The 14,906-nt window shown below is 33.9% G+C and overlaps 1 protein-coding gene and 1 pseudogene across 1 annotated transcript; both read right to left on the bottom strand.

Moving 5' to 3' along the window:
* Positions 1 to 7,291: 7,291 nt before the first annotated feature.
* On the bottom strand, positions 7,292 to 8,394 carry LOC150032378 (uncharacterized; annotated as a pseudogene).
* A 2,430-nt stretch (positions 8,395 to 10,824) lies between these two features.
* On the bottom strand, positions 10,825 to 14,287 carry CST (Protein kinase superfamily protein). The gene is made up of 7 exons (XM_039050436.2): positions 14,041 to 14,287; positions 13,827 to 13,937; positions 13,353 to 13,696; positions 12,596 to 12,731; positions 12,376 to 12,518; positions 11,721 to 11,844; positions 10,825 to 11,499 (listed from the first exon to the last, which is right to left on the bottom strand). The coding sequence occupies exons 2-7, from the start codon at positions 13,897 to 13,899 to the stop codon at positions 11,129 to 11,131; spliced, it is 1,191 nt and encodes a 396-aa protein (XP_038906364.2). The 5' UTR covers positions 13,900 to 13,937; positions 14,041 to 14,287; the 3' UTR covers positions 10,825 to 11,128.
* Between the last annotated feature and the right edge of the window lie 619 nt (positions 14,288 to 14,906).

Below are 14,906 nucleotides of genomic sequence, written 5' to 3'. Positions count from 1 at the left end.
ATTTTAAACTAAACTAGTCGTTAGATACAAACAAAATATAATATTAAATTCATTTTCTTTTTAAATTCGTTCTTTTTAAAGTCAATCCAAAAATTTTAAAAAAAATATACCATGTGTAAAAAACTAGCCGTTAGACACTAACATAAAATAATATTAGACTTATTTTTCTTTTAATTCATTTTCTTTTTAAATTCATTCTTTTTTATTTCAATTTTTTTTATTTTAAATCAATCCAAAAATCAAAAGTCCATCATATATTAATCTCTTAATGATCCACCATTCAACCAATATGCTACCACATGTCTACATGCAAATGGTCTGGTTATGCTACATCATCCACCACAGTATTTTCTCTATAGACTTGTTTCGGTCATATAGTCTTCATTTTAGCTCCGATTTGAGTGATTCAAGAGGTGTTGGAATCGTTGTTTCAAGCTCTACGCTATGGATATATTAAAACACTAAGATTTTCAGTAATTAAAAATAGAGTTTGTCATCATCAAAATATTGATTAATTAATTAATTAAAATTAATTAATTTGAGATTAAGGGCTGAAAAGCCAACAATCTCCCTGATGACAAACCATTCAAGAAAAATAGCTTGAAATACATGTAAACTATATGTAGCACATAATAAAATTCAACATATCACCATAAAGATCATTCTTGAAATTCACTCAAAAAAAATAAATTCTCACCCTAATTAATACAATCAAAATCATAACAAATTTATAGCATATTTTTCTTAAAATTATCCCCCTTTGGAATCATAAAAAAGAATAATTAAGAAAAATTTAGAATTACATAAGTGTTTCCCTTAAAAACATGAACATAAATTTAGCACAACTTCCCCTAAGAATATTAACACATGCTTTCCATATCTCTCTCCTATCAAAATGCCTTCTAAAAGATTTAACAAGTAAAATTATAAAATCAAGAAGCATCACAACGAAGCTCAAGCCTATTTTTGCAAAAGTTTTCTTCATTCAAAGGCTTGGTGAAAATATCCGCTAAGTGATTATTAGAACCTACAAATTCAAGAGTAATATTATCATTTTGCACATGCTCTCTAATAAAGTGATGCCTAATATCAATATGCTTAGTCCTAGAATGATGTATAGGATTTTTAGTCAAATTAATAGCACTAGTATTATCACAAAATATAGGCACATTATCAAACTTTAATCCAAAATCACAAAGATTTTGTTTCATCCAAAGAATTTGAGCAAAACAACTAGCAACTGCGATATATTCCGCTTCGGTAGTGGATAAGGCAACTGAATTTTGCTTTTTACTAAACCAAAAAACTAAGGAACTACCAAGAAATTGACAAGTCCCACTAGTACTCTTACAATCAAGTAAACTACCCGAAAAATCCGCATCGGAATATCCTACCAAATTAAATTCAACATTTCTAGGATACCATAAGCCTAAATCAATAGTACCAAGCAAATATTTAAAAATTCTTTTAACGGCATGTAAATGTGATTCCTTAGGACAAGATTGAAATCTAGTACAAAGACACACTAAACATAATATCGGGTCTACTAGCGGTTAAATAAAGTAAAGATCCAATCATACCTCTATAAGTTTTTATATCCACACATTTACCTTTTTCCTTTGCACATTTCTTTTATCATAGATTTTTGTCTTCTAAAATATCTCCCTTATTTTAAATCATAAAATCATATTGTCCTTTTTTTTCAATATCAAAACTAAACCAATTTTTTGTCGAATATTTTTTAAAAAAATTATACATATATATATATACTCATCTAACTCACAATGTAACTAATTTTTTCCTTTGTATGTTTCTTTTATCATAGGTTTTTTTTCCCTAAAATATCTCCCCTGTTTTTAATCATAAAATCATATTGTTATTTTTTTCAATATCAAAACTAAACCAATTTTTTGTCAAATTTTTTTTATTTGTTTGTTTATATATATATATATATATATGCGTTAATTTTTTGTAAAAAACATGAAAAAAAAAACTTAAGTTATTTTAACCTATCAGCATTACACGCCCTCCCCCCATCTTCTTCTTTGTGCCGATGGCTTCCTTAAAGTAATAGAGTAAAGAGTGAAGACAAACCAATCACATTTAAAGTAGAAGAGTGGAAGAAATTATAGTTGCAATAATAGATTCAAAGACAGTGATTCTATTCATGCCAGCACCATTGCTGGGGGTTGAGGTCGACGATGGAGCCTATTTTAGAGGAGTTGAGATTGAAGAACATGGAACTCGAGTGATCACTAGTGGCTTCGAACGAGCAATGAAGCCAATGGAGAATGAGCCAAATCCAAAGCTGGTGGTGAAATTTTGGTAGAACGAGAGGGAGCCATGCCCGACGGAGCAATGGATGAAGACAGAATCGAAGTCGAAGATGTCGCCACTGTTGGTGGAAGAGCCGATTTCAGAGAGAAAAATGGCGGTGACTGTAAGACCCTAACACTAAATCTAAAGTGGGAGGTTAAATAGAGAAGAAAAATCCTAAGTAAGGATATTGGAGCAAAGGAAGAAAAACATAAAAAATTATCCAAAAAGGTGACTAAAAATCTAAACGGCTATGAAAGTCTTAAAACATGTTGGACGCAAGAAGGCATGGAGGATGGAAGCAAGAAAACTTGAAAAAAGGCTAAGGGTTACATACAACCAATGCAAAGGCATACATGAGCCATGCGGACACGGGCAGGAAGCATGTGTCGAGTGAGACTGCTAGGCGCATAGGCCATGCGTTGAGGACAAGCGCACAGGTCGTGCGTCAAGCACGCAGCCCATGCGTCGATGGTGTATGCCGAGCGCATAGCCCATGCATCGATGGTATATGCTGAGCGCCCTGCCTATGCGTCGAACAGGCAAGCGGGCAAGCCATCCTATACGTCAAAGCGCTGCTGAGTCTGCCAAGCAGCCATGTGTCGATGTGCTATTCCAAGCGCACACCCACGTTGCGAGGCACGCCCATGTGGCGAGACATGCCCACGCGGCCGAGAGTGCCTATGCGGCCAAACGTGCAAGTGCCTAGGCAACACATCATGCGTCGATGGTCAGCACCATGCGTCCATGCTTAGTAGGCCGAGCAAGCACACCTAGCAAGCCATGCGTCAAGGGTGAGCGGCCACCCTATGCGTTGGTGATGGCCAACTCATGCGTTGGCTAAGTGGGACTTTGATGAAGGAAAGTTGAGTTGCTATGCGTTAAGGATAAAGGGTAAGGCTAATTGATGGAAAACTTCAAGGGAGGATGCCAATGGTATACGAGCATAAGTCTTAAACAATTTAAGTAGAGAAATATGTTAAGTATTTAAGTGATTTAGGTGGCAAAAAGAGGATCACACAAAATTCTAGTAGAAGGTGGACAAAGGAGATTTCATGCAATTGAAGTCTTATCCCCTCAAGCAGGAGGTGAGTGAAGGAGATTTCATGCAAAAAAGGAGATTTTGGCTGGCAAGCTGAAATGAGAACAACTAAAGGCTAGGCTGGGTAGGCTGAGTGTTGGCAGCTCCAAAGTGAGACAAATAGGAGTTGAGTTGTCATCATGGGGTGAGTTTGAAATAGCTATAAATAGAGGGGTTGGACAGGAGGAATTTATTCATACCATCACTTAAATTGTGTGTTGAGAGCATATTTAGAGGGTGACATTTTAGTTATTAGGCTATCAAGTTGATTGGAGATCAAAAGAAACAAGGTTGCGGTGGTGAGGCATTAAGTTAGCCGGATGCACAGCCAGCCCACACTCTGCACGCACGCAGCGCTGCATCCGTCTATTCGTGCCTACCTTGCTCGACGCATCCCGCACGCTAGCCCAACACAGCTGTCTTCCCCGTACGACACATCACGCCCAGTGTAACGCACGCCCAAACGCGCCAGTCCCCTGTGCGGTACAACACGCCCACTCTGCCTACTGCCCAATGCCCAGCTGCCTACCACGGTCCAAATAACCTCTAAAGAGGCTAATTTTGGTATTTTGGCTAAATTGGAGGAGGGTAAGCTAGTGTTTTCATTATATAATAGTATTTTGGCTAGTTTGATATTATTTATTGATATAACAAATATTAATTGAGGAATTTCCATTGATATGGAGGAATTCTCAAAAAGGTATTCTCAAGGTGATTTTAGTGGAAAAACTTGCTAACGGTGAGTGTTTACTTAGTTTTATGCATTGATATGTGGATAAATGCATATGTATAAATGCATATGTAAGTGCCAAATGGATGCTTATGATATTATGTTGTTGCCATGATATTGTTTGTGAAATTGCTATGGAAACTGAGATTATACCCAGATTACATAAGTTAGCATGCTTAATAAAAGGTGCTTGCGGGAAAATATAGTCGGCTTCGGTCGGCGGGAAATAATAGTCGGTGACGACCGGTAGGAAATATAGTCAAGTACCTAAGCATGACTAGCGGGAAAAGAATTTTCGATGTGCACATTGGCGGGAGAAGTGGGTTATAGGAAAGTTTCAATAAAAAGTTGTATGTGATTGATAATGTGTCCATAATATGAGCATGCCACGTATAGCATGGAACTGGAGGATGCTAATTGAATGAATGTACACATGATCATGCATAGATTATACTGGAATTATGGTTATGTGATTGCTTTCCCAAAAATATGTTTAGCAAAGTGATTCTTATTCTAAAAGAACCACTCACTGGACTTAGTAGCTCACACTCTTCCAAATGTTTTCTTATATCCCCTCCCCCCCCAGGTAGCAAAGCGGAGCGTTCAAGAAGGAGTCTACTAACCACCAACACACCAAAACTTGGTAAATTCTCAGGGCACGACTTGGATCATGTAATAAAGAATATAGGAAATTGAACTATGTGTATGAAAATTAGATAGAGTGTTGTAAACATGTTGAAGTCTTTAATAGATAAGGGGGGAAATGTTGAATTTAAATATTGTCTTAGAATACTACTGGTGTACCCTCACGCTTCCTTCCAGGTCTTGGGGAGTTAAGGCTAGGGAGGGGGTGTGACAATGACTTGGTTGGAGAAAAGGTCGATGAGCTCGGCCAAGAGAAACACTGATAATCTGTAGATGTTTGTTTTAATTATAGTATAATTACTAATATTTCTTAATAAATCAATTGTAATCTCATTTATATGGTGATAACTTGAAGAAATACAAGTTATTCGTGTTGTCTTTCTTAGAATATGCGATGAAAAGTAGGAAGAAGATGCACCAATCACGAGTAAATTTATGAAATCAACCAAGCCCGCGCTAGGGTATTCAAAAGACACCCCCTGACCGCATTTCATATGCAAAGTATGCCAAAGTCTGTATTTTGCAAGTAACTACAGGAGACATCGCATGCATTAATCCCTCAAAGAATATATGGTAGACGTATGCCTCGAGAACACTGAAATTGTACCAGCATATACTTTGATAAATCTTCTGAGCATTGACCATGATGCAACATTGACATTCTCACCTACCATGATAAATGACAACAACAGATCAGAGCGAGAATCCTAATGTAGAACAGCACGTGGCTCTATAAATAGAGCCTCAATATCGGGAGATAAAAGAGCATAAGAATTGGAGAGAACAATCTACTTTCACTTTCCACCCTTTTCCAGCATCGAAAGTTCATCGGAGAAAGAGTCGGAGAGGGCTCACGCCATATTGCCTCACTATACACAAGCTAGCAGCCTTCACAATCATCTGTTGATAACAAGAGATTGTTATCAGTCGTGCATCCATTTCATTTCATTGTTATTAACGTGTAGTAGTACATGCTTATCTAAGATATTAGGCAACTTGCATTCATAATTGCCCACTTTCTTAATATTATTATCATGTTCATCTCTATCTCATTTCACATATATTCTTTCGCTATTAACTCCACCATGAATCACTAAATTTCATAGGGTGAGAGGGGAAGGTTACTGTCATGAATTAAATCATACCTTGGGACTCTATCGTGTTTACTTAACATATTATTGAAGAAACACTTACCTGTGAAAACAGAGACAAATATTATAATCAACGTCTCGAGAGAGAAATGGTTGTAGATTTCATTAAGTGAAGCAAGAAGTATTTCTAAAGATAGAAGCAGCCTTGCGTTCTTTAGTACTTCCATTTGTGCATCATAGAAATATGACAAGCAAGGATAGCTACCAAGAGGTATGCGTCAATGAGACGTATGAACTATGATAGATTCCTTAGTGAGATTTAATAAGTCAGTAGTTACCTTCCCTCGAGCCCTGTCATTTTCCATACATTTTCCCCATTAAGTCTACTGTGTTATCCATCATCACACTCACAACTTTCAAGCTATTTCTGGTCATTTAGGTTATCATTATAGCATCTCATTTAGTATTGACGCAATCGGAGAAAAATCATCTTTTCATTGCATGAATCACAATTATTCAGATCAATCACCTCAAATCCCTGAGTTTAAACATAGGTTTCCCTAAGATACTCGAAATTAGGTTTCACTCAGCCTATGTCCGAGAAAACTTGTGACTAATGTATGTTCATTACATTTGAGCACATAAGACTCAAAATCATACTATATCTGAATTCTGAAATCATCGCATCTTTTATAGATAACATATGGCTAAGGTAGTTTAGACTTCCATAAATTCGTTTATTTTTTATTTTTTTATTCATTTTTCCATTTTTACGAACAAAATGTTAATTTGCTATTTTACAAATGAAGAGTTAAAATCTGTTATTTCTCTTGTTAGCACCAATGGTTTTAAAAAAAAAAAAAATCTAAAAACTAAAAAAATAGATTTTAAATACTTGTTTTTGCTTTTAAATTTTGGCTATGAATTCAATCACTGAATTTAGAAAAGATGCAATCATTGTAAAAAAAGGATGAAGAAGTAGACTTAATTTTCAAAAAAATAATAATAAACGAAATGGTTATCAAAAGTAGCCTTAACAATTGATAAAGATGTTTGCTTTTCTTACCTAAATTGCTTAATAGTTGCATCGAGATTAGAAAGTTTCATATGCAAACAAGAAATATTATTAATATGAGGGAGAAAATGAGAGATACAGAATCGCAAATGACAACTCAAGCTTATTACACAAATATTCAAAAAATAAAGGACCCATTTGGTAACCACTTCGTTTTTTTATTTCTGTTTTTTAAAATTGAGCCTATTTTCACCCCATTTCTTACCATGATTTGCATCGTTCCTAAGTACAATGATTGAATTCTTAGCCAAATTTTAAAAACAAAAATAAAATTTCAAAAGTTACCTTTTTTTAGTTTTCAAATTTTGGCTTGATTTTTTAAACTATTGATAAAAAGTAGATAGCAAATGAAATTTGGAGGTGAAAATAGTATTTATAGCCTTAATTTTCAAAAACAAAAACAAAAATAAAATGTTTATCAAATGGGACCAAAGTTATTGAGAAGTTGACGAACCACAAAAACAAACTGAAACTAAAACCTTGAACTTTTTTTTTTATAAAGAGGGAGTTATGCATAGGGCGGCCAGTAAAGATGAAATTCCAACTTGTAAACCACTATGATGCCGACGAGATCCACTGGAGATGACATCACATAGTCTTGTACGAACAAGAAGTCCCCAGTCCCTCCGACAATAGGGTTATTCAACAGTTTAACATTATGAGTCCCACTGATAATCGAGAGGGAATCAATATGGTGCTTCAAATGCAAGCTGATCTTGGCTATGCTAATGCTTTGCAAGGTGTCGAGGCCAAAGGTTATAAAGGCTCCCTTTGACATGCCTACTAGCTTCGATGCTCAGTTGACACTAGTGGTTAAAGGATCATAAAACAAACATGGTGTCAAATGGGGTGGTGGTTTGGCTCACGCCAGGGCCAACCATCCCGACACGATGAAGTAGCCAATTTTGTTGATTGTTTCATGTTGGAAGAGGGAGAAGTGGAAAGAACGGCGGTGATGGTGGTAGTGGCAGTGGCGATGGTAAGTGATCTCAGCCTTAGCTTAGACCTCCATCAATAAAGATGAGAGAGAAAAGAGAGAGTGTATGAAAATGGGAGAGAGAAGAAAGCGCCATGGTAAGATTGTGGGTGAAAGACCGAAGCTTTGGGGGCTTTTAATTAATTATATGAGGTGATATGTGAGGAAAGAGCCGACAAAATAGTAGTTGGAACCTTGGACTTGACTATGGTTTGATTGGTGCTAAGTTTTTAAGGTCAAGGTGGGAGTCTTTTGAAATCCAAGTCATTTTGAACTTTACGCTCCACGTTAGTTTGACGTAAATTTTGTAGTGGGTAGGATGTGGTGGAAAATATATTTCTTCATGTTGCATTTTACATGTCGTTAAATTATATATTATTTATTTTAGATGTAATTGTAAATATAGTCATCATGCTTAAAATATTAACATATACATCGCGATACAAAAGAATTGACAAATATAACAAATTTTAGATCCATCTTTCGGAGTCTATCTCACTAATAGATTTTCTTATTAGCGTAGCAAATAGATTTTTATCATTGATAGACTCAAATTAGTGATAGACCTCTATCACATCGATAACAAAATCTTCATTGATAGACTTCTATAAGCAATAGAAGTCTATCATTTACAGACTTATAATAATAATAGAGTCTATCACTGATATTTTATCATGGATAAAGTCTATCAACAATGATACAACGTATCGCTGATATACAATCAATGATAAGAGACATCATTTATAGATCAACGATATGAGGTATCATTTATAGATTAGTGATATAAGGTATCATTTAGAGTATTTTACAGTTTGGTTTGGTGACCAAACTGAATTGAACCAAAAAAATTTTAAAAAATTATATATGAGACCGAACCAATGGCATATGTTAAAATTATGTGAGAATATTATTTTTCTATTTAAAAATTTATATGATATAAAACGTTTAAATGATTTTTTATTCTTTTTTCAAGAAAATAGTTTTGAATATTTAAAATAAATAAAACAAATAAATATTTTTGTAAATAATATATATAATGTATGGTTTCCATTTTCCTCCACGTACAATTCACTCTCACATTTTGTTAGTATTTCTCTTACATTTTGGTCTATTCATTTATTTGTGTCATGTGAACATGCTTTTAAGAATAAAATGAGAACCTGTAACGACAATAATTTGGAGCCCCCTCTAATCTTAATTCTCACTTCTAAAAAAATGTACAATCAAAAAAACATTAAATTTACATTTAAAAAAAAAAAAATCAAACCCAAGTATTTAGGCGATAAAATTATATTTGGTACTAAGGTCAGTTTTACCAAACCGTAATGAAAATTAGTATAATCATAATGGCATTCCACTGATCAGTCAATTGTAATGAGTTAAAATCGCAAATGTAATCTGATTGTTTTTTATCGCATCTACTTAGAATTATGAATTTTATCACATTGACTATTACCATTATCGTTACTTTTAGGGTCAAACAATAACGGTAATGTCAAAATTCATAGTTTTTCCCGATAATAGTAATAATAATGATATATGTAATAGTAAAGATAACGATATGACGTAATTTTCAGATGCAATTGAATTGAGCATGCTCCGCTCGTCAATTAATCTATTTTTTATTATAGATTTGGAAGTGAGCCCCACATGTCAATGTTGAATGTAGAACACATGTAAACAATACTAAAGATAATAAAACAGGATCCACTTTTCACATTACTATTGATTTATTACCTTTTTCGTTAGGATAATTGTGGTATAAGTGAAGCCTAACAATGTACAGTACATGGGTTTTTTTTCTCAACGACAAACAGAACATGGATTCTTCTGAGAAATTTTTATATAATGATATTTGATATTTTAAGAGTTAAAGGCTCGAACCTCCGGCCCATGTAGCTTTATCATGGTCCGGAGGGAAAAGTTTATATATATTTATGTGTTAGTAAGTTAACTCATGATAGTATATTGATATTTTTTAAAGGATTTTTCATTATATATATGGGAAACTAGAACAAAGTTGATGTGAATGAAAGATCAATTTTTTGGTCAAACGTAGTAAATAGCTCTGTTGACTTTTAATTTCAAAAAGTAGCGGCTTATTAGAAATAATTAGGGATTATATTGTTTGATTACTTGACATTTTAAACTTTGTGTTAGGAATTTACAATAAATATAATCAATATTCTACTATTTGCTTCCTGGAGTATGAGATTGAGGATATACTGAACATACATCCCTCAAAAAATTATTATTATTTAAAAGAAAAAAAAAAGTATTCCACTTTTGATTCTTTGTATTAGGAATTTACTATTCAAATAATCATTTTGTCTTTGCAGACTAGGTAATTTTTTTGAAGAATTATTTTTAGTAATATAAATTCATATAAATTCACTTTTGTCTATCAAATAATTAATTATACTTAAAGACTTTTTCTTCGAAAATATCTATCTAGTCTCTCTATTTTTAAAATAATTAATTTTGTGTCTAAAATATACCATTGAAGTTGATTTTGAGCATCCTCAAACTTTTGGTAACATAAACATTAAGTATGAAATTAATGGCGGAAATTTGTTAGACATAATAGCTTATTACTAGAATCTTTTTTGAAGTCTTAAATTCATCTTTTACCTCCAACATATGACAAACTTTGAAGATAATAAAATTACTAAAGTCAGTTGGGTAAGAATAAAGTAAACAAAGCAATCAATAAATATAAAATGTTAATTATTAGAAAGAAAGACCATATTTGATTAAATGTTCACATCCTTTCCTTATGGAAGAATATGATTAAAATAGAAAACATCAACTGCTTGTTGCTCAATTTTCTGCTTAAAAGGAGGGAAACTTTTAGAATCAAGTAAATAAAATAACTACAACAAAATAAAATCATTAAACTATCCAACAAACTTGGAGAATTTCCTGGTTTTACACTAAATGATGATAGCAAAATTTGGAGGAAATCCACATTCCAAACAAGTTTTGTTCTTCTGTAAACCTAAAACATTTGACAAATGATACATACATACATGATACAATCAAATATATTTCTATCTCCCCTCCTGCCATCCCTACATAAGGCAACCAATGAGCAAAGGTGAACAAAAAAATGCTTGAGTTTTTCTATCACAATAAGAAATGCATACAATGTTAAATAATCTTTTAAAAAAAATTTGGAGGTTGAATCGAACATTTCTTCTTTTGGCCACATTTATCAGTGTTTTTGATGAAGTTGTTTAGACTGCGAGTTGCTCATCTTGGACTCTTTGGGTTTCTCCTTCGATTCTTCGATCTGTTCCAATGCGTCGAGAACTTCTTGCATGGAGGGGCGTTTTCTAGGATCTGTTTCCAGGCATTTTAGAGTAAGATCTCCCACTAGTGCGGCTGCTTTCGATGAATATTGACCTTCTATTCTTGCATCCATTAAACTTTTGATCCTTTTTCTCTTCACCAAGAATGGCTTGGCCCAATCGACCAGATTGCGTTGTTCGCTGCTCCTATTCATATCATGTGCTCGCAAACCCGTCATGATTTCCAGCAGCACCACACCGAACCCGTAAACGTCGCTCTTCACATAGAGATGACCTGTGAAGTTTAGCAATGAAGATGATTTTCAATGTTGACACAATAAATTCAGAGAACTTGTGAAATGAAATTATATATGTCGCACTTTTCATATTTAATTCATCTCCTCTGTCACTCTGTTACACCAGTATACTATATACTCTAAATTGTTATTGTTTCGATTTCGACTGAATAACCAAACTATTTGGTAAATTTGACTCAACAATGATTGATATTATCACCTGTACTAACGTATTCAGGGGCAACGTAACCATATGTGCCCATAATTCTTGTTGTTACATGTGATTCTTCACCTGCAGGCCCCAATCTTGCCAAGCCAAAATCCGAGATTTTCGAGTTGTAATTCTGCACATTCATATATATAAAAGGGAAATTTAGATAGAATGGTAAAAAAAAGGTTAAATGAGACAGGAAAACAGGATGGACCAAGAAGTTCAAAAGGTTAACTTTATCCATAAGTATACAAAGAGAGAGAGATAATAAAGAGCATATCTCTGTACTTCCCAAAAGAAAAAGAATGAAAAAGGAAGCTATGTAATGATAAAACATTTATATAGTGGGCAGGAAATATGATGGATAAAACAAAATTATTAGTTATTTTGAGTTTCTCATTTGGTTATTATTAGGTAACATGCGGCTCGATCTCAAAACTAATTGAGAAGACTAGATGAGCAAATGAGAAGACTAGATGAGCAAATGAGAAGAGTAGATCCTGTATCTTATCAACATTGTGAGGTCCCTTATTTTCTCGACGTGGGACCTCAACAGTTATCAACTGCTTTTACTGAGTATTCTCATTAAACGAGAAAAGATAAACAAAGACATCATTGAAATATTGCAATTAGCTAAAAGTAGACTGTAGAAAGTTGGACAAACCATATCTAGAAGTATATTTGATGCTTTAAAATCTCTGTATATAACTTCTTTTTCTGCGGAATGCAAGAAAGCCAAGCCTCTAGCTGCTCCTATTGCGATCTTAAGCCGTCTTTCCCAAGAAAGAGGTTCAATGGAAGAACGCCCTGATCACCACAATACCAAAGATCAGCACAGATTATGAAGAATCAATTCTCTTATCCTATATTTAAGGAAATCATACTTCCAAAAAGATGGTTTTCCAAGCTTCCCCTGGGCATGAATTCATACACAAGAAGCAATTCTTCATCTTCCCAGCAGAAACCCAATAATTTGACAAGATTTGGATGATTCAGCCGGCCTAAAAAGTTCACTTCTGCCTGCATTATATATATAACAAGCACTTAGACATTATTAGACCTAGCAAAGTAGACTCTGACCGAATAGAGAACTTTGCAAAACGAAATACATACATTAGCAGAACTCCCAAGTCCTAATAGCATTTATAGTTTTGTAAGAAAATTGTGCACGTCCTTGAAGGTTATAGGCTAATGTTTCTTTGGGCTTCATAAGTAGAAACATGTAACTATAAATTTCAGAAGAATGCAAATTTCTAATTTAGCCTTTGTCAAACAAGGTATGCAAAACAATTGACATAACAGAGGCTACATTTTCTGATACACATAACTTAACCTCGAGCACCAAGTACTTAACAAAAACGTCGAATGATTGGAAGACACTACGTCACCAGATCAATTGATACCAAACATTAAACATAAAAAGTCATTTAATCTTTGCAGTATTTAGGCTAATTCTAAATTTGCTAATGGTTCTTCGTAGTTCTGTTCCGAACAAAGAATACTAATAATGATATAAAGCAAGAAGGGCAAAGTGTAGCTATTTTTGGAAATGGAAAAAAGGCCATTTCATCAAACTCAACTAATTTTTTCTTCTATTGGAAAGAAGAATATTGTATGATCCATGAATGAGGTTAATTTTACCTGCCACTCCTGAAAACCTTGAACACTTTCAGAGTTTAATTTCTTAATGGCAACCACCATTCCAGAATTGCTCTTAGAAGGAGCCAGCGTCTTCTCATCTACCCAGCCCTTATACACCTTCCCAAAACCTCCCTGACCGATCAACGATTCAGGTCTGAAGTTTTTGGTAATGAGTTTCAGTTCAGTGAAACTGAACTCCTTCAAGTTTGGTTGGTCAAGGATTTTCCCATTCGGATAGGTCTCTCTCACATCCACGCTCGCCGCCGCTGAAAATTGACTTCCGCCGGCGGTGCTATTGGTACATGAAGAAGACCCTACGATTCCGCTGTAATTCCCCGAAGTTCCTAAGAAATGGCACAAGATACAATCAAATTGACGGTAGAAACATGAAGAATCTCAACTCAAAGCAGAAAGTGAAACTGAAATTTTGGCATTCTAAAAGTACTTTCGAAGATAATCGTTTGAAATTGGTACCTGGAGTAGAAGATACCGTCTGGCTGCGAACGGAATTAGAATGACGAGCTGAAGAAGGTAAGCAATTTCCCATAATCAACAGCTTTATTCGTTGAATCAACGAAACAAAAACTTGAGGAATTTCTCGTCCACAAATCAAACAAAGAAGAAAGTGAAAGTCAAGAACAAATTCTGAGGGAAATCGGCGAAAAAGAAAAAGAAAAAGGCGCTATACGTCGCTTATCATAAAGATTGCGCACTCTTCCATTTCCATATTTGGAGCTTGAATTTATCGGTCAATGGAATAAATGAAAAAGCAAAAACTTTTCCAATCTTGTAAATCTGTTATTATGGTTCCATCAGATTCTGGCATCCAAATTTTCGTTCTTCAGAATGATATAGAAATCATCTCGAAGGGCGAAGACTGGAATTATGGTCTTTTGAACTCGTTTTTAATATCATCAATTGAATTTTCATTGAACGTTCTTCATTTTATTTTTAATTTATTTTTTAATCAACATTTTGGAATTCCAAATATCTAATAATTAACTATTTCCAACTCATTCAGTAGTTTATACTTTTAGAATTCAAACAATTATAAAAACATTTGATTCGTTGTTCTAAAAAAATAAAAATCGTTCAACGGATTGCTTAATTATGTTGTAATAACGTACAAAATAAATGTTTGAATGTACTCAAAATAAATAAATAAATACATTTTGTGAGCTTAAATTTTTACCTCGCAACAAATAAAAATAAAGGTTTAAGTTTGGTCTTCAAATTTGATTTTACTGCTTCCATTTTTACCCACTTCTGTTTTATTCTTTCCATTTTAGTTCTAACCATCTTTCTTGTCACTCACTTTAGACTTTGGTTTAATTTGGTGGCAGTATTTTTCAATTAGTAATAGTTGTACCTTTTACTTTTATTTATTTTGATCACTATTTATAGCTCTGATTTATTTTAGTATATGTAATTTCATTCCTACACTTAAAATATAACCATTTTTATCCTTATTTTCAATGTCCTAATACAACATTTTAAAAATCTAACCAAAACGAGCATAGTTCAACTAATCTAGTATTTATACTATCAATCTCC

This window comes from Benincasa hispida, chromosome 11, assembly GCF_027475165.1.
Source record: "Benincasa hispida cultivar pf3 chromosome 11, pf3_genome.v1.1, whole genome shotgun sequence".
In the NCBI taxonomy this organism is placed as follows: Eukaryota; Viridiplantae; Streptophyta; class Magnoliopsida; order Cucurbitales; family Cucurbitaceae; genus Benincasa; species Benincasa hispida.
This window is presented reverse-complemented; position numbering and strand designations above follow the sequence as displayed.